Source organism: Macaca nemestrina, chromosome 5, assembly GCF_043159975.1.
Source record: "Macaca nemestrina isolate mMacNem1 chromosome 5, mMacNem.hap1, whole genome shotgun sequence".
In the NCBI taxonomy this organism is placed as follows: Eukaryota; Metazoa; Chordata; class Mammalia; order Primates; family Cercopithecidae; genus Macaca; species Macaca nemestrina.
Window position 1 is genome coordinate 85585311 of NC_092129.1, and position 19846 is coordinate 85605156.

The following is a 19846-nucleotide window of genomic DNA, read 5'->3' on the forward strand; positions in this document are numbered from 1 at the left end:
GTTGGGATTACAGGCGCCCACCACCATGCCTGCCTAATTTTTGTATTTTTAGTAGAGACGGGGTTTCGCCATGTTGGTCAGGCTGTTCTCGAACTCCTGACCTCTGGTTATCTGCCTGCCTCAGCCTCCCAAAGTGCTGGGACTACAGGTGTAAGCCACCACACCCAACCTGCAGTATGACATTTTAAAGTGTGTTTTTTTTTTTTTTTTTTTATGTAAGAGATTGATCCTCAAACTGGGCTTTACAAATGTGGCAGGTAAGAGGTAGTGACTCTCAAACGTTCAAAGTTGTGTTTTGTTTTGGTTTGGTTTGGTTTTGCTTTCAAAGCACACAAACCAGTCCAATTTGAAAAACACAACTTTACAATAAATGAAGGAAACCTGTTCTCTGTGAGTATCTCAATTGTTAACGATTAGGCCTCACTGCAGGACAGGTTGCTACCACAAATTAGTCACATGTGAACAACAAACTGTCTTTATGAGCGTGAAGAGGCATTCTAAGTTGTAGCAGACGCCTGCTCTATGAGATGTTAATGGAGTGAAATCCTGGAGTATTACAGGTAAGCAGTTAGAGTGATGAACAAGGGCTTTATGGTTTCTATAAACAGAAATATAAACAACTTTGTATTTTTCTCAATTATATGTAATTAGTTAAGGTTTCAGGGTAACAAAGTATTGTGTCCCTTTTTTTACAAGCTTATGCTAATGAGGCTAGACTTCAGTATGTATATTCTGGCATTGATGAAAAATGTCTTAACAAAAAGAACTGCAAAGAGAATGAACTGCAAAAAGAATTGTATTTCAGATGTAAACACACATAATCTAGAAAGAATTCTTTTGGCCGGGCGCGGTGGCTCACGCCTGTAATCCCAGCACTTTGGGAGGCCGAGACGGGCGGATCACGAGGTCAGGAGATCGAGACCATCCTGGCTAACACGGTGAAACCCTGTCTCTACTAAAAAAAAAAAAGTACAAAAAACTAGCCGGGCGAGGTGGTGGGCACCTGTAGTCCCAGCTACTCTGGAGGCTGAGGCAGGAGAATGGCGTGAACCCGGGAGGCGGAGCTTGTAGTGAGCCCGGTTGCACCACTGCACTCCAGCCTGGGTGACAGAGCAAAGACTCCGTCTCAAAAAAAAAAAAAAAAAAAAAAAAGAAAAAGAAAAAGAATTCTTTTACATGTTCAGTTTTGAATAGGAGAACTTCTCTCCCCGATTCTCGGCATTTCCTGCTCTGTTCCTTCAGAAGCTTTAGAATTTCTTATTGAATTATACTTTTTTTTTTTATAAGTGTCAATTTGAAATTTTAGCTAAAAATAGTATCATTTATTTTTCCTAACATGAAAATACCGAGATACATTTCAGGTGACACTCTTCGTGCTTTAGCTTTATTATATTGTACTTTTCAACAAACAGTAAGCTGTGAGAACACTTTTGTATTTGAATACATTTTTATTTTGTAATTGAAAGCCACCATCCTTGACATAACTATAACTCGATATTTGAAACTATGCTTTATGTGTGTGACTGTGCATTCGTGCATGTGAATTGATGGGAGAGCAGGGAACATAAAAAATGTTGAAGAGGAAGTGGTTGGAACTAACTGATTTGTTGTAGAGTCCCAAGGGGCAGGTATAATCTGCAAGCTGTCAGATTCCATTATGGGGACCGTTGCCATCAATCAGAACTGACATTTGTATATCAGAGGTTAGTATAACTAATTATATGTATGTTTATGGAATGTAAACCATGTGACATTTTAGATTTAATCTTTAAATTAAAACATTCATATAATTTATAAGCTTATTGGTTGACTGAGTATGTGATTATGTATTTTAGAGAGGAAGACAGTATTTCTTAAATCTTGCAAGCTGTTGCCTGGTCTACACCTATCATGTTAGAATGTGATTTGTAGCAATTCCAGGCTATTTTCACCACAGAAGATGTACTAGGCAAGCATTCTTGAAGGTTGCTCTTTAGCTTAGTTAACAGATTCCTAACATTTTTTAACTAAATGTACCATATTTTATCAATTGTAAGATACATTTTGAAAGTATACTTGGTAGTGGCATTTGTTTTGTCTTGTTTTGTTTTGTTTTGTTTTCAGAGATGGAGTCTTGCCCTGTCTCCCAGGCTGGAGTGCAGTGGCATGATCACAGCTCAGTGCAGCCCGAAACTCCTGGGCTCAAGTGATCCTCCCACTTCAACCCCTTGTAGGACTACAGGCGTGTGCAACCACATCCAGTTAATTTTTATTTTTTTATTTTTCTAGAGGCGAGGTCTCACTATACTGCACAGGCTGGTGTCAAACTCCTAGCCTCAAGTCATCTTCCCACTTTGGCCTCCCAAAGTGCTGGGATTACAGGTGTGAGCCACTGCACACAGCTCAGTGGTATTTTTTCACCTTCTTAGTGACAATAAAATATGGTATAGCTGGAATCAGTGGCTCCTGAGATTTGATGATATATAATGTACTGTTGGATTTTAGTGGCTATGTTTTGATATTTTATCATTCTGGTTTTAAAAAAGTCACATATGTAATTTTACCATTTGTTCCCAGTTTACTACAGTCTACGTACTAAAAATTTCAAAATCAGTTTTAAATGTTATAAACACAAGAAAATATACTCTTATCTTTAAAATTTGTGTATTCCTTTTGATTCAAAATTTTAAATCTACGTTTTAGCCATGTACTTCAAAGAAACAAATTGTTCCAATAGTCAAAATGACAAATTATTTAAAATTCAATATATCAGTATGACTTGCATAACTTCACATTAGCTATAATAAGATGAGTTAAACATACAACAGACTACTTTTATGCATCACAAACATGTTTGTGTCTTAAGCCAGATATGTATTCTCAATAATAATAAAAAAAAAAACAAACCTTAGGACTCCATTTTATGTATAATGAAACAATTAAAATTGGAAGGTTTTAAGGATTAGGTGCATCATTGCCTAGCTAGTTTTTTTTCACTAAAGAAAAATTGAAGCATAGCTTCCAGTACACATTTGCTCTGACAGATCTTTGTTCAAGATCTTCTTCTACAAGTTTGTTCAAGAAGTTGAAACGTTTCCATAAAATGTCTTCTCTGTTCACACACACATTCTCTCTGCCTTCTTTCTCTGTTCACACACACATTCTCTCTCTCTCCTTATTTCTTTCTCTTCCTCTTAATTTCTCTAGTCCTCTCCCTGTCTTATTTACCCCCTCACACTAGCTCCTTTATTCTAAAATAATGACTATTTTGGTTTTGATTAACTTTTTGCTCTTGTTCAAGTACCAGTCTTTCAGTGAGATTGTTCAGAAACCCATAGTTGTATTATTGGCCTTCCTGATTTGTCTTAGTCATAAAGATATCATGGGCAAGCTTTGTCAAAAGTTTCAGTATATACAGAAAACTCTGTATATACTGTGTCTGGTGCTTTCTCTTCACTACCTTCTTGTTGACTTTATCCGAAGTGAAAATGAGGTTGAATTGGCACGACTATTTCTGACGTATTCATGCTATCATCAAGTGCGCTTTCTTCCCTAAGTGCTAACATGTGCCCCATAAACATGGAATATGAGATTTATCATAGGCCATCCCCAGCTATGGATGCTTTCGTTTTTGGGAAGAGACTTCTTGGCAAAGGAGAGAGTGGGAAAGGAGAAGGTGAAAAGTGATTATACTTAATATGAATATTTTTTCCATGCTGTTGCATATAGTTTAGTAGTTTACTTATTTTTATTGTTCAGTATGTATTTTATTCCACTGTATAAATATATTACTTATTATTTTTCCATGTTATTGTTGATAGACATTTGGTTTGTTTTTGATTTTGGAGTATTTATAATATAATATTTATAATATATATGGCAATAAAAATTCTTATACATGTCTTTGGGTGCACATATATGTGTGTTTCTGTTGGGTATATAGTATATTAGGAAATGGAATTTCTGGGTCACAACGCATGCATATTTCAGCTTTACTAGATGTTATCAAGCAGTTTTTCAAAGTGGTTGTGTAAGTTTATATTCCACCGTCAGTTTAGGAGAGTTCTAGTTGCTCCACATCCTCTGTAAACATATCCTCTGGTATTTTCTATCATTCATTCTAACTTTTATGGTAGTTGTATAGTGATGTCACTTCTGTCTGACTGTCTGTCTGTTACTCTATCATTCCCCCCTTCTTTCTTGTGTTTTTTTATTAAATATGAAAAAAATATATTCATTATTTTCAATTAATTTTTTGGCTCTGGTGTTTACTGAATATTAAGCACTATAGCATAGTTATATACTATAGTAACATTTATATGTGCAGCTTAATGTTTGTTCCCAAGCTCACATATTGCATTTGTTATGTCTAGTTAGACAATTTGATTGTTACTTTTGACACATAGAGAATAATGTTTTGTTTGCAGATGTTTATCTTTAGGAAAGAAAAATTTATTTTTAGACTTTCTTTGACTTACAGTCAAATAGAAGAGATACACTGTTTTGGCACATGTGTAAGCCACACTCTTAAGAAGGTATAGAAAAATTTTTTTCTCCTTGGAATGATCCCTACTGCCACTTTTCTGTCTGTTCCCCCCTCCCCCTCCAAACCACTAGTTTGATTTCTTTCTCTTCATTCTGGCTCAGTTCTTTGTGAAGCCATGTTAATAACATTAATCATTTTTAATCTTTGCCTCTAATAACTACTTGTAGAGTAAAAATATGAATAAAATATATTTAGACCCTTTTTGTTGTTGTTGTTGTTGTTGTTGTTACAAGCCCAGAACAGAAAGTTCAGATCCATAGCTCCATAGCTCTGGGGTCTAACACTGTAGCTGGTCATCTGCCTGTAATTGCTGCCTGGCTGACACAGTAAAAGTTCCTTCAACCTATTGAATCTTTGCATTTTCTGTTTCTTAAGGAGCATTAGATTAATTCAATCTAGTAATTTGTGGGGGGAAAAAGAACCAAATGTAAAATGCACAAACTCATTTATCTCGGAGGCATTATTTCACGAGAGGTTTTATGATCTCTCCCATAATTCTTTAGTTCAAAATTCAAAAAATTCCGTTTGGGACAAGTCTATGAATACGTGGATTTGGGCGAGATGTTCTTCATTCAGTGAAGCACTACCCTCTGGTGTGTTTGATATAGGGCTTGCTATAGTATTCAATTAGTAGATTATGCAACTAATCATTAAAAGTTCAGATTAAAATTTTTACTGTGTTTTTCTCTTCTCGTCCCCTCCTCAAGGAGGAATACACTTTACCTAGGATAAACAATAATGGAGTAGTCATTAAACAATTGTAGAAAATGAAATAGTGTAACTTTACTATATACAGCTGTAAGGAAAGTTTTTAATAATAATGTTTAAGATGAATTGGTTCTAGCAAGTCTTAGGTCCTTTGGTTTTGCTGTGAAATTAATGAGATTTAAAAATTAAATACACCAAATGTTTGGCATAATGGTGGTTTATAAACATCTCAACTATGCCATTTTCCCAGTGGACAGTCTAAAGTTGGAACAGTTTAGAATACTGATTTTTATATTGCCGAGGGATTAAGTACATGTACTGAGAGAAATTTAAGTTGACAGTAAAAATATTGACAGTTAACCCAGGCCCTAATGCAAGAGCAGATGGAAATGTCTTGCATGAGTTCCAATTCGTTAAGCAAATATGACACTTGATTTTCTAGTCATTTTAGTTCAGGGAACTGAAGTAGTAAAATAGTATTATAAATGAAGCCACTTCTTACTGCGCTGAAATTAAAGCATAGAAAACAAAATACTAGAAAGGATTTTTAAGATTTGGTGGTACAGGTTGAGCATCTCTAATTTGAAAATCTGAAATCCAAAATGCTTCAAGATCTAGAACTTTCTGAGTGCTGACATGATGCTCCAAGAAAATATTCACTGGAGCATTTGGATTTGGGATTTTCAAATTAGGAATAGTTTCTGATATCTGAAAGTTTTGATTTTATAATTTGTTACCACATTTTTTCTCTGCAAATTAATAAGAAAGGGCTGGCATACTATTCTAAGTTGGTGGTGAGGTAGATAGCTTTGTAATTGTTAAATTACACATTATTGTAATTTAATAATCTACTTTGTACCTCTCCTAATATTTACTAATAACTAGCTAGTTTTATATTTTAATGTGCCATTAATTTAAAGTTTAGGAGAATTATGGTGTCTTTTTGTTTTACAATACATGGGCATGTTTTTCAATGAAAAGCACTGTTAGTAAGTGATCTCTGGGTATATTTATGATACTATATCTCAGGTTATTTTTAATCTGTCATTTTCCAAAGGTAGATTATCAGTAGAGTGAATTGTTGATTTTTCTTTCTTTCCTTTTAATGCTTTCATCATTTTTTAGTCCCTTTTCAAATAAAGACCATTATCAGTATATGCTACTTTAAAAAATAGTGTTCTTTTTTTTTTATTCATTGTAAGATACTTTTTTTTTTTTTTTAAAGTGTGTATTTTGTATACTTTGCCCTACAATTCACTGGCAAATGACCTTCAGTGAGCTTAAACTGCCTAATATCACAGCTTAAAGAGAGTTCGTCTTGAAATGACTGTTGTCTATAGTAAATTAGATATAATTCTAGGCTATTCTAAACACTTTTTATTTGATTTATATAGAGGTGGCCAAAATATTTCTTTCTGAATATCACAGTTCAATTTTAAATAACCTATGTAACTTTTCCTCTTTTAAAATTTGTCTTATCTTATAGATGCTTGTGACCACACCGGAAAAATGGGATGTAGTGACAAGAAAGAGTGTTGGAGATGTAGCTCTTTCCCAGATTGTAAAGCTCCTTATTCTTGATGAAGTTCATTTGCTGCATGAAGATAGAGGACCAGTATTAGAAAGCATAGTTGCCCGTACTTTACGGCAGGTAAGAGGAAGTTATTTATAAGCTTATTTTGAAGGGATAAATATGTTTTTCAACTTAAAATGTAGCATTCTAAGGAAATATTAATATGCATTGTTCATGGGAATTAACATAATTCTAGTATGGAGAAAACTTTAGCTATTTTATTTTCATAATAAAAGTCCCCTATCTTTTTTTATTCCAAATTGTATTTTATTGCAGTGTCTTTAATTAAACAGAACAAATGTAAGGAAACTTTCATTGTAGACCTGTGTTACAAAGCTAAATCTACTGTTGACATAATCTTCATATTTTTAAAAGAAGGGGGAATGTGCCTGTTGTCTGTAGTTTTAGACCTCATTGGCTATTCATAAATAGTCCAAACCAAAATTGGTAAATTCCTAATGCCAAGAGTCTTAAGATATTTTCTGTCAACCATTCTTTTCATTAAATGAAAAGACAGGATATCTTATAGTATTCATGAGTTTTTAACTGATGTTTTCTTGTAGATTGTACATATATAGAAAGTAGATGGGCCGGGCGCGGTGGCTCACGCCTGTAATCCCAGCACTTTGGGAGGCCGAGGCGGGCGGATCACAAGGTCAGGAGATCGAGTCCACGGTGAAACCACGTCTCTACTAAAAATACAAAAAATTAGCCGGGCGCGGTGGCGGGCGCCTGTAGTCCCAGCTACTCAGGAGGCTGAGGCAGGAGAATGGCGTAAACCCAGGAGGTGGAGCTTGCAGTGAGCCGATATCGCGCCACTGCACTCCAGCCTGGGCGACAGAGCGAGACTCCATCTCAAAAAACAAAAACAAAAAAAACAAAACAAACAAACAAACAAACAAAAAAAGAAAGTAGATGAACACTTATTTTTTGACCTAATCAAGAACTCTAGTTTCTTGACTCCTCATTTATTGTCTTGTATTCATATTCTCTTGCCTTTATTTTCTTCCGAAATAGCTGAGACTCCATGACTAATTACTTATCTTCTTAATAACTTTACTTACTTATCCCCTGAGCACCTGACAAAATTACAACAGTGACTCAATTGAGCCATGTCTGTACTTCCAGCCAGATTGCTGATTACCAGTGGGAAAGATTGCTAGAGATGCTGACTGGCATCAGTATACCTTCATAGACTGTGATTTAGAGTAGACATTCCTAGACTACATTCACATGGATCCTTGGGATTACCTTGTAACTTCTAAGCAGCTTTTTTTCTGTGTCCCTAATGTGACCCTTTTCAAGCTTCACCAGTTCCCTTTTTCACTCTTCATCACCCTGTCATGCCTTATTCTTATACAACAGTGTTTTGTACTGAAAGGGAAATACAGTCCCTCGTTCTTGAACTCTCTCAATTTCCATTCCTTTTCCTTCCTCTCCCTAAACAGGAAAATGCCCAGAATAAGGGGTGGAATGAAGCATACCCTTCATTCCACCCCTTATTCGTTTCTCAGAGGTCCTTTCTCCCCTTGCCTTGGACCCCATTTCTTTCACTCTATAAGCTACCCCTTTTCTTTCTCCTGTGTCTTTTAAGTTCTTTCTCAGTGGGCACTGTCTTTTTGGCTTAAAAGGATTGCAAAGTCCCTTCTGTCTTTACTAAAAAATTTCCTTAAGCCTATCCCTCACCACCACCTAGCGTCTGGAAATATTAATCTCGATTCAGTTTCCCTTTTGACTAAACCACTGCCGCCTGGTCATTGCTCAAACATAGGTAATAAAATGTTTTTACCAAGATCACCAGTTACTGAAAGATAGTTTTCAAACCTATTTTTTTTTTAACTTTTGATTCTACTCGTTTTTGATGCTTAGTACTACTGATTGTTTCCTCAATCTTGAAACTCTTTGCCCTTTGACTCTGTGATACCACCCTGTCCTGGTTACTTTCACTTGTGTTTTTTGGTTTGTTGGTTGGTTTTTGTAACTACTGTTTCTCAGCCTTCCTTGCTTCTTCCCTGTTCTCAATCTGGAAATGTTTATTGTTTATGTTCTCTAAGACTCTGTCACTTGCCATCTTCTCTCTTTATTCTAAATATTTACTCTAGGGAAAACCACTTCTCTACCCATCTTACCTAAATTATGTGCGTATAATATGTGTATGATGTGTATGCGTGTGTGTGTGTGTGTGTGTATATATATAACCCATTTGTATATTTTGACTCTGATATCCCATAGACATCTTTTGCCCATAAACATGTAAGAACTCTTGTCATCTTCCCTATATACCTAGATATGGTATCGTAATCTACTTGATTCCGAAGCCAGAACCCTAGGAGTCATAGTCAAATTTTCCTTCTTCCTTAATACTTTCTTCCATCCCAATATCTAATTAGATATCAATTCTTTATATTTTATTCTAAATACCTCTGATTCAGATTCAAGTGGAAATATAAAGAAGTAGGTACAATAAGTGACATAATGTATTTTTTAAAAGTTTGAAAGTGTTTGTTTTTTATTTTATACATTCACCATAAAATTCTAGATGTATTAATGATTTGTTTCAAACAAAGCTCCCAGTTCAATGAAGAAAACATAGGAGAGTTTTTTGTTTTTTTTTTTTTAATCTTGTTGGGGGAGTTCTATGCAATATGCAAAACTGGAGAAGTTATGAAGGAAACCTGTGTCACATTTGGATGCATAACTATTTTAAAATTCTGATCAGTAAAACACACCCCTAAAATTTTAAATGTGAGACCAAATAACAAATTATTTGCAACACAGAAAACAACTTTTTAATATCATTTATATTTAATAGGTTTCTATAAATTAATAAGAAAAATAATCTTAATTGGAAGGAGCATTTTACAGTAGAAAAAATTATTGAGAAATATTTAAAAGATGCTTAAAAAGAATATGAATCAGTATGAGACATTTCTGTTCTATCACATTAACAAAAATAAAAACAGAATGGAATTTGAAAGCATCCAGCAAAATCAATGCTATGTTTTCACTTCTGTATATCTAACTGTGGAAATAATAGCACAAATTTATAAAGATATAGTAATACCAGTATTCATTGAAGCTCTTTTTTTTAATACAAAATATTTCGGTAATACCTTGAATATTCAATAATAGAAGAAATTGTTTAATGAATTATAGTATATTTATGCAATAAAATGCTGCTTTGCCGCCTTTTAAAAAAGTGAGAATGAACTCTGTGCTCTTATTTATATTCAGGGAGCTATACCATAACAATCTATGCATTCCACATTTATTTATGTGAACTGGGCTTAAAAGATGTTATATTATTCACTGAAAAAGCAAGCTGTTCTGTATGTATAGCACAATCCCATTTGTGTAAGAAAAACTTGCAGTATATTTATGTTTTTATTCATTCATTCATTCAGGTAATGAACATTTATTAAGCACCTACACATGTACCACCTACATAGTTCTAAATGCTGTAGATAAACAAAACAAAGTTCTTGCTTACACTTAGATTTTAGGCTGGTGTAGAATTGGGTGCATATACATGAAAAGATAGGCAACAAGTTGAAGAGTGGTTTCTTTTCTTTCTTTTTCAATTTCAACTTTTATTTTAGATACAGGGGTACATGTGCAAGTTTGTTACATGGGTATATTGCATGATGCTGAAGTTTGGATGTCATTCTTCATAGAATTAGGAAAAACTATTCTAAAATTAATATAGAACCAAAAAAAGAGGCCAAATAGCCAAAGCAATCCTAAGCAAAAAGTACTATAAAAGAGACATCACACTACCCACCTTCAAACTATACTATAAAGCTACAGTAACCAAAACATCATGGTACTGGTACAAAAACAGACAAACAGACCAATGGAACAGAATAGAAAACTCAGAAATAAAGCCACATACCTACAACCATCTGATCCTCAACAATGCCGACAAAAATAAGCAGTGAGGAAAGGACTCCCTATTTAATAAATAATGCTGAGGTAACTGGTTAGCCATATGCAGAAGAATGTAAGTGGACCTTTACCTTTCCCTATATACAAAAATTAACTCAAGATGGATTAAAGATTTAAATGTAAGACCTCAAACTGTAAAAATCCTACAAGAAAATCTAGGAAACACCATTCTTGACATTGGCCTTGGCAAGGAATTTTTAGCTAAGTCCCTAAAAGCAACTGTAACAAAACCAAAAATTGACAGGTGGGACCTAATTAAACTAAAAAGTGGGAGATGGCAATTGCAACAAAAACAAAATTTGACAAGTAGGACCTAATTAAAAAGTGGTTTCTTCTGTAGAAATGGAATTGTAGAAGTATTTGGGACTTGTTTACTTTTTACCACATAAATTAAAAATATGTGTATATGTACACACATACAGAAAACACAAAGGGTTGAAATTTTCAAAGCCGATTTATAAAAAACAGCTTTTAGCTAAAATCCATTTTAAGAGCAGTTTTTAAATGCAGGTCGTTATCAGACACGGATGAAGTGTGGAGAAGTCTGAAACTACCATCTCTATTCTCCAGGTCCATTTTTCCTACAAGGCATGTGCTCTGGCCCACATGTTATACATGAGGTCTCATAAAAGAAGCATGCAGGGCATGATTTACACAAAGGAGAGCTAGTCTGATTATGAAATGTTTTGGTTTTATGCCCTGATACTTAACTTAGTGATGTCTTTCAAGGAGCCACGCTATAACAATCCATACACCACATTTATTTGCAGCGAGCCACCTACAGATACCATGTCCATCCAGCAAAGATAAGGACTTTCTGTAACTACAGAACATTAGAGGCCAAGTAAATATCATTAGTATATTTTCCAAGAGGTCTGTCATTCATGTTTACAAAGGATTTTACTGTTGCAGTACATCTTTCTCTCCTGTGCATCCCCAGTAGAAAAAGAAAACAGATTGTAGTCTTAGTGCTAATCCTTTCTGTATGTATGTACAAAGACACATAGATATAACGTTATATATCATAATATTTTTAAGCAGGCATTATAACCTTAGAAAGTTTACAAATAATTTTGTAAATTGTTTATAAATGTATAATTTTTATTTAAGATATAAATTGTAAATAGTATAGTTTCTATATAAAATCCATGAATGTTATACACTATATCAAACTATATATTATCAGTTTATTATGTATTATATGCAATATATTATATAAATATATAGTATAACAATATATGATATAAGTGTATATCATATATATTATAGATGTATAATAATTTCATCTTCACATTGTCATCTGTATATTATAATCAAATTCCAATTACATAGTTTTGTACCACTTTGCCCATAAACCTTTGCTGACTTGCTGTTTGTTATCTTAAGAAAAATGGTCAAATTGTTTAGCTGGACATTAAAAACTATTAAAGCCCTTCTGTCTAATTTTAACTTCTACATCTTTATCAGCTACCAAAGGTTCCAGTAACACAAAACTATTTGATCTTTTCCCTACTTCCTTTTAAATATCATTGACCCTCTTTCAAAAACGAAACTAATCTAACTTGAGGCAGAATGTGTTGTTGGTTGTGACATAAGGATTGTAAATGCCAAATTATATAATGCCTTCTTTTTTTGTAACTCCACCCATCCATCTATTGAAAATTTACTGTTCTTTTGAATCCATCAAATGCCACTTCTATGATGTGTTTCCTAGTTCCTGAATCAGAATGAATTACACCTTTTCTGTGTTTTCTTTGCACTCCCTTTTTTTTTAACATATTTTTAACGCTTATGATGATCTTCCTTATAATTTCACAACTTACTATAGTGAATTCTTCTTCATCTAAATGACTCACTAGAATTCAGCTTCCTTGACAGATTTGTTTGTGTGAATCTTTTCATATTTTAAAGTATTAGTACAATGCTCATAGTTATTTTGAAATATTACAAAGTTCCTTGTGTTTACCAAATGTTCCCAGTAGATGGCACATCACATCACACTTCAACATTTGTAACTAATGTAGAAGTGCCTTCGGAAGCTATTGGAAGGCAATGTAGATTTTGTTCAGGTTCTGAACTTGCATGGCGATGTTAGGGACTAAATTCTTAACACACTTGGCATGATTGGGAGAAATTTGGAAAAGATGAAAGTATAAGAAATCTTAAATCTATTTTATTTAACAACATGAACTAGTAATTATCTTAACCTACTTTTAGTAAGTAGGGAGATTTTATCAGAACTAAATTTTATGTGAAGGAAAACATCACAGAAATATACTGTCTAATCTTGAGCTAATGATAGGGGAAAAGCTGTAAATTTTTAACTTTTTGTAATTGTCAATAATTAATACTTTTAAGGTAAATAGGTATAGTGTATAGACTTCAAGGTTTGGCTTAGACATAACATTCCAGATTATTTGTATTTCAAATAAAGTGTTTCTCACATAGATTTAACTATATTAAATAACTATATTATAATTATACTTTTAGATTTAAAAATATGGTTGTTTTAAAATGGATTTTTAGCAGAAAATGTCTAGTGTTTGCCAGAGTATTGTGTCTTTAACATCAAACAACCTTAAAAATATATTCTGTAACTCTTGTGTTTTACGTGATGATTTTAAAACCAAATATCATTTTCATTTCCTTCCAAATCACCACTAGTACTACATAGAACTGTGAGATAATTAGTCATTCTAATTACTATATGTTGTGAAAGAGGTTTCTTTAAAAATAGGTCTGGCGATTATTTCCCCTTACTTAGGGTTCCTTGCTTTTGATGGGATTTGGTTTGGGGTTTTGCCAATATCTGTAAGATTTCTTCAGTGAAAACAAATTTATAAAAAGATACTGTATATGTTTTGTTACTTTAATTTTTACCCATCTCTACTTTTTTTATCCCTCCCTTGTTATGTTTCTGCAAATAGTCTCTGCATGTGTGGATCTATGTCTTATTCAGTACTGCATCCCTAGTGCCTGCAGATTAGATCCTAACCCAGTGTTGATGGATGGATGACTCTGAAAGTATTATTCACATTGGACTACTTTGCTTATACCCATTGAATCTCCTAGACTGAGCAAAATTAACAGCTTACTCAGAAAATCATACTGATATATTTTAATTACCAAATGAATGCAAGTTTTTGGCCATCGCTTGTTTTTATCTTTTTAGGTATGTTCCATCATAATCAGATAATATAGCCTATCTGATTTTCAGTTTTTGGAATTTACTGAGTTTTTTGTGACCTAAAAATATATTTAGTTGTCACAAAGTTCTTAATTCCCATTGCATTTTTATTTTTATTCATTTATTTATTTTTGAAACAAAATTTTACTGTGTCACCCATGTTGGAGCGCAGTGACACGATCATATGGGCTCCAGTGATCCTCCCACCTGAGCCTCCTGAGTAGCTGAGACTACAAATGTGTGCCACCACACCAGTTACTTTTTTTTTTTTTTGGTAGAGATGGGGTTTTGCCATGTTGCCCAGGCTTGTCTCAAACTCCTGGGCTCAAGCAAGCTGCCCACCTTGCCTCCCAAAGTGCTGGGATTACAGGTGTGAGCCAACACACTCACCCCTTGTGTGTATTTTTAATTATAGTGGGTATGGAATTTTATTATGTATCTGTTAAATCAAGCTTGTGAATTACGGGCTAGACAGTCTTACATGATAGGACCGTCAATTGACCTCTACACTCGTCTCTGTCTAGAGCTTTTAGAAGTCCTATTAGTCGGATAAATGATAATTTTTTTGGTTAAAATAATTTAAATAACCCACATTTAATTAAAATAATCCATATAGGTTGAATCCACACAGAGTATGATAAGGATTCTTGGACTGTCTGCAACTTTACCTAACTACCTCGACGTTGCCACATTTTTACATGTTAATCCATACATTGGACTTTTCTTCTTTGATGGGCGTTTTCGACCAGTACCTCTTGGACAGACATTTTTGGGGATTAAATGTACAAATAAGGTAAATATTCATTTTAATTCTTATCTAAAAATATTTTTGTTGACTTATTATTGAATACTTGTTTGGGGTTAGAGACTCCAAAAGACCATTTCAGTCTTTTGACATGACATTCCAGCATATTTCCAGCATATTTCCTCAACTATTTGTAGTAGAGTAAGTCCTCCTACAGAAAGTACCTTGTCATAGTTTGCATTGCTGTTTTCAATGTGTGTTACATATTTTCAGTTGTTAAAAGTTTTAAAAAGTTATTTCGAAGTGAAATGATTGAAGAGCATTGTGAAATAATAAAAACTCTAATTAAACAAGCATTTAATAGAAATAATAGTACCTCATATAAAATTGAAAAATAATTTCATAGTAGCAACCATCAAGGAAGGTGTTCCGTTTAACTTATAATGTTCTATAATTACCTTAATTATTATAGATATAAGTGGCATTTCTAAAATTCTATGCTTTAAAAAGCTTATCTAATTTTAAAATTAGTACTACCTATATTATTCACACTATTAGGGTGCTTATTATAGACTTATTTTATAAGGGAAACATCGCTTAAAATTTAAACATTTATCATGCTATTCAACAACACCTGTTTTTTGTGTAGAAGAAATAGTTTTAGGAAAATATTTACAGGCCTTTTGAGATTTTTACTAAAAGAGAACAAGATAGAATCATACGTCACTATGTCAACCTTAGTCTTTAATGTATTACAGTCACTTCTTGTCTAAAAACAATTTTATTAGTAAAATAGAGCCATTTTTACCTTACACTATTATAAGTAAAATATTCACCTAAAAATATCCAAAGTGACTGTTACTATAATACAACAGTTAATGTCCTGTAACTGCATTGCATGAAAGTAAGGTATCTTTAGAATTCTTGGGAGTCATTTCAGACTTGTGCACAAAGGAAGAGTTTATGATATACAATTATGCATATTTTAAGCTTCTTAATTGTTTCAAGTGCTGCTTTTCAGCAATGTTTGCTGCTTGTTTTTTTCAGTTGTTTCAATATAATTTGATTATTTAGTTCATTTTCGATATATCAGTAGGATAGATGTAGAACTGCATCGTTTATAGTTTTAGAATGTTTTCAGCTTTATAATTTAAATGATAAGCAGATGGTTATCACAGAGAGATGTAAAGAGAAGAAAATTGTTTCACATGCTTGTCAGCCGTCTTAAACTTTATTTTCTTTCAGTTGCATCATACAAATTGGTAAATCACCTAAAACTAATTAAATCCAAAGTATATTTCACCACAGTACATTACCATCATAATCATGAAAGGAATGGGAGAATGGTGTGAGTGTTATGCCTAATTTGGAATAATGGCTTTGATCAGAAATGAATCCAAAGTACAATGAAAAAGTTATTGGGAGTTTTGTCTTTTGTAGGGGGTGGGGATTTTTTTTAAATTATTCGTGGGGAGTAAATTATCCTATGATCACCTCATCCTACTTAACTATAAGTCATAAGAGTTCCAATATTTTAAAGTGTTTACCTTAATGAAACAAAAAATCCAAATCACTGTCATTTTAGATGTACATGATGCTTTTCATCCTCCTCTAAACTCTTACTAATACATGTTAAGTGGAGAGATAATAGGCTGGGTCACATGCCTACTCCTTTGGGTTAGTCACCTTACTTTTAGGTTAGAAGCTTTCTCATCATTAATAAGGAATATGAGACCCTTTTAAATTTTTTTAAATGGATACATAGTAGATTTACATATTTTCTGGGCATATGTGGGCATAATACATTCATAATTATATGAATACATTGATAATGATATGAATGTATTAACTTATCACATGAAAATCTTTAGTCAAATCTATTTGACTGAATATCAGATCAGTTAAATTGGGATATCCATCACCTTAAATACTTAGAGACCCTTTCTTAGTTCATAAATTTTATATTAGATTTCCAATTAATCTGAAAAATGTTTCTGTAGAAGCATTCTGAATAGCATCCTCTCTCAGTATACATTACAGAAATAGTGTGTTACCGTATGTTTCAGCTCTGTGTGCCATTTGACACTTGATCCGTAGTGTTCTCGTAACATTGAGAATCATACAGGAAAGGTGTGCTGTATGGTTTATATAGTGAAATACAAGGAAAATAGCCTGGAGAATGGGCTTCTCGGAAAAGCAGAGAGAACTTTAAAAATTATCCTAGAATATTTGTAACTAACAAAAATATCCTTAAAGATACTGTATTTTAAAAACTTGGTGGGTTTAGAAAGTTAGTACTCAGAAACTATTATCTGAGTTATTCTATTTGTACTTTTAAGTTGCATTGCATTTTTTTTTGTGGATTGTTATATGTTATATGTTTGTAAGGAATTTGTTACCTCTGCATTCTAGGTAGTCTGAAAATTTAAAAAAATGCATTGTAATTGGCAAAATTTTATTTGTAGTTAGAAAGTTTATAATTGTTTCATCTGATTTTTTTTAATGTTTTAAAATCTTTAAGATGCAGCAGTTGAATAACATGGATGAAGTATGTTATGAAAATGTTTTGAAGCAAGTAAAGGCTGGACACCAGGTACACTTGGTTTATTTTATCCTGCTTTTAGAGAGTGCTTAGTGATAAAAATTATTAATTTTTAGGCTCTTCAGAAGAAAATTTTTCTTTAATTCTGAGGCAATGACTCAGAGGTTCTAATTATTAATAACTGCTTTAGCCCAATGGGTAAGTCATAAAAATATTCATAGATATTATCCCAATATTGATAGGTCATGCTATTTTGTTTGCCATTTTTAATTTTAAATATTATATTCTTACTGTTTTCATGAAGCAATATCAATTGAGATGTAATATATATAATAAAGTTTTGTATTGTTTGATGGTGCTTAGAAATTAGGCACTTTTATTCTTTAATTCTCCATTGTTCAGTATACTCACATCAAGATCGTTAAAGACAAAGTGAAGTGATAATAATTGCTTAAATAAAAATTGGCCACTTCCCAATTGTTCATGGTTCTTTGAATAACTTTATTATGTCATTTCTTAAAACAGAGTGAGCCTTTTATGACATGTAAAGTGTTTTCCTGGCCCTTAGGTTTTTAAATTCCTTTTAAGAGTAGTGAAACCTCTTTTTCCCAGACTAAATCTTGTTTGCAACTCCAGTATACAAAATAAATCAAAGGTGATTTGGACTTGAGAGCATGGAACACTGCCTCCTTGAACATTGGAATACTGAGCATTCATGAGGCGTTTTTTCTATTTTTAGGAAATAGTTTTAAAATCACATTCATAACTAATCTCTGGAGATTGTGCTTGGTTTTAATAATAACTTTTTAGGAAATCACAAGTATTTTAAGTTGTATACTAGCAATAATAATGGTAGCTAACCTTTTCTAGTTCTTCATAAATGTATGAAACTGATAAGATTATCTTATACTTACTAATTGAATTTTCTCAGCAACCTATGAGGCAGGTACTATTTTTTTTTCTTTTTTAAATTTTTTATTATACTTTAAGTTCTAGGGTACATGTGCACAACGTGCAGGTCTGTTACATATGTATACATGTGTCATGTTGGTGTGCTGCACCCATCAACTCATCAGCACCCATCAACTAGCCATTTACATCAGGCATAACTCCCAATGCCATCCCTCCCCCCTCCCCCCTCCCCACAATAGGCCCCAGTGTGTGATGTTCCCCTTCCCGAGTCCAAGTGATCTCATTGTTCAATTCCCACCTATGAGTGAGAACATGCGGTGCTTGGTTTTCTGTTCTTGCGATAGTTTGCTGAGAATGCTGGTTTCCAGCTGCATCCATGTCCCCACAAAGAACACGAACTCATCCCTTTTTATGGCTGCATAGTATTCCATGGTGTATATGTGCCACATTTTCTTAATCCCGTCTGTCACTGATGGACATTTGGGTTGATTCCAAGTCTTTGCTATTGTGAATAGTGCCGCAATAAACATACGTGTGCATGTGTCTTTATAGCAGCATGATTTATAATCCTTTGGGTCTATCCCCAGTAATGGGATGGCTGGGTCATATGGTATTTCTAGTTCTAGATCGTTGAGGAATCGCCATACTGTTTTCCACAATGGTTGAACTAGTTCACAGTCCCACCAACAGTGTAAAAGTGTTCCTGTTTCTCCACATCCTCTCCAGCACCTGTTGTTTCCTGACTTTTTAATGATCGCCATTATAACCGGTGTGAGATGGTATCTCATTGTGGTTTTGATTTGCATTTCTCTGATGGCCAGTGATGGTGAGCATTTTTTCATGTGTCTGTTGGCTGTATGAATGTCTTCTTTTGAGAAATGTCTGTTTATATCCTTTGCCCACTTTTTGATGGGGTTGTTTGTTTTTTTCTCATAAATTTGTTTGAGTTCTTTGTAGGTTCTGGATATTAACCCTTTGTCAGATGAGTAGATTGCAAAAATTTTCTCCCATTCTGTAGGTTGCCTGTTCACTCTGATGGTAGTTTCTTTTGCTGTGCAGAAGCTCTTTAGTTTAGTTAGATCCCATCTGTCAATTTTGGCTTTTGTTGTCGTTGCTTTTGGCGTTTTAGACATGAAGTCCTTGCCTATGCCTATGTCCTGAATGGTATTACCTAGGTTTTCTTCGAGGGTTTTTATGGTTTTAGGTCTAACATTTAAGTCTCTAATGCATCTTGAATTAATTTTCGTATAAGGAGTAAGGAAAGGATCCAGTTTCAGCTTTCTACTTAAGGCTAGCCAATTTTCCCAGCACCATTTATTAAATAGGGAATCCTTTCCCCATGTCTTGTTTTTGTCAGGTTTGTCAAAGATCAGATGGCTGTAGATGTGTAGTATTATTTCTGAGGATTCTGTTCTGTTCCATTGGTCTATATCTCTGTTTTGGTACCAGGACCATGCTGTTTTGGTTACTGTAGCCTTGTAGTATAGTTTGAAGTCAGGTAGCGTGATGCCTCCAGCTCTGTTCTTTTGACTTACGATTGTCTTGGCAATGCGGGCTCTTTTTTGGTTCCATATGAACTTTAAAGCAGTTGTTTCCAATTATGTGAAGAAAGTCATTTGTAGCTTGATGGGGATGGCATTGAATCTATAAATTACCTTGTAGCCCCTGAATTTTTTTAATGTGATTTAAATAGGATTAATATATGTTTC

The 19846-nt window shown here is 33.6% G+C and overlaps 1 protein-coding gene across 9 annotated transcripts in view; it reads left to right on the forward strand.

Annotated features, from left to right (window-relative positions):
- The window catches only part of LOC105499065 (activating signal cointegrator 1 complex subunit 3), a 371359-nt gene that overhangs the window by 155248 nt on the left and 196265 nt on the right, over nucleotides 1–19846 (forward strand). For all 9 annotated transcript variants that reach the window (XR_011623509.1, XM_011771486.3, XM_011771484.3 and 6 more), the window contains 3 exons: nucleotides 6720–6884; nucleotides 14555–14731; nucleotides 17205–17276. Coding sequence is in view for 8 of the 9 variants with exons in the window: in XM_011771486.3 (XP_011769788.1) it covers nucleotides 6720–6884; nucleotides 14555–14731; nucleotides 17205–17276 (414 nt within the window). In the remaining variant the exon portion in view is untranslated. The remainder of the gene's footprint in view (nucleotides 1–6719; nucleotides 6885–14554; nucleotides 14732–17204; nucleotides 17277–19846) is intronic.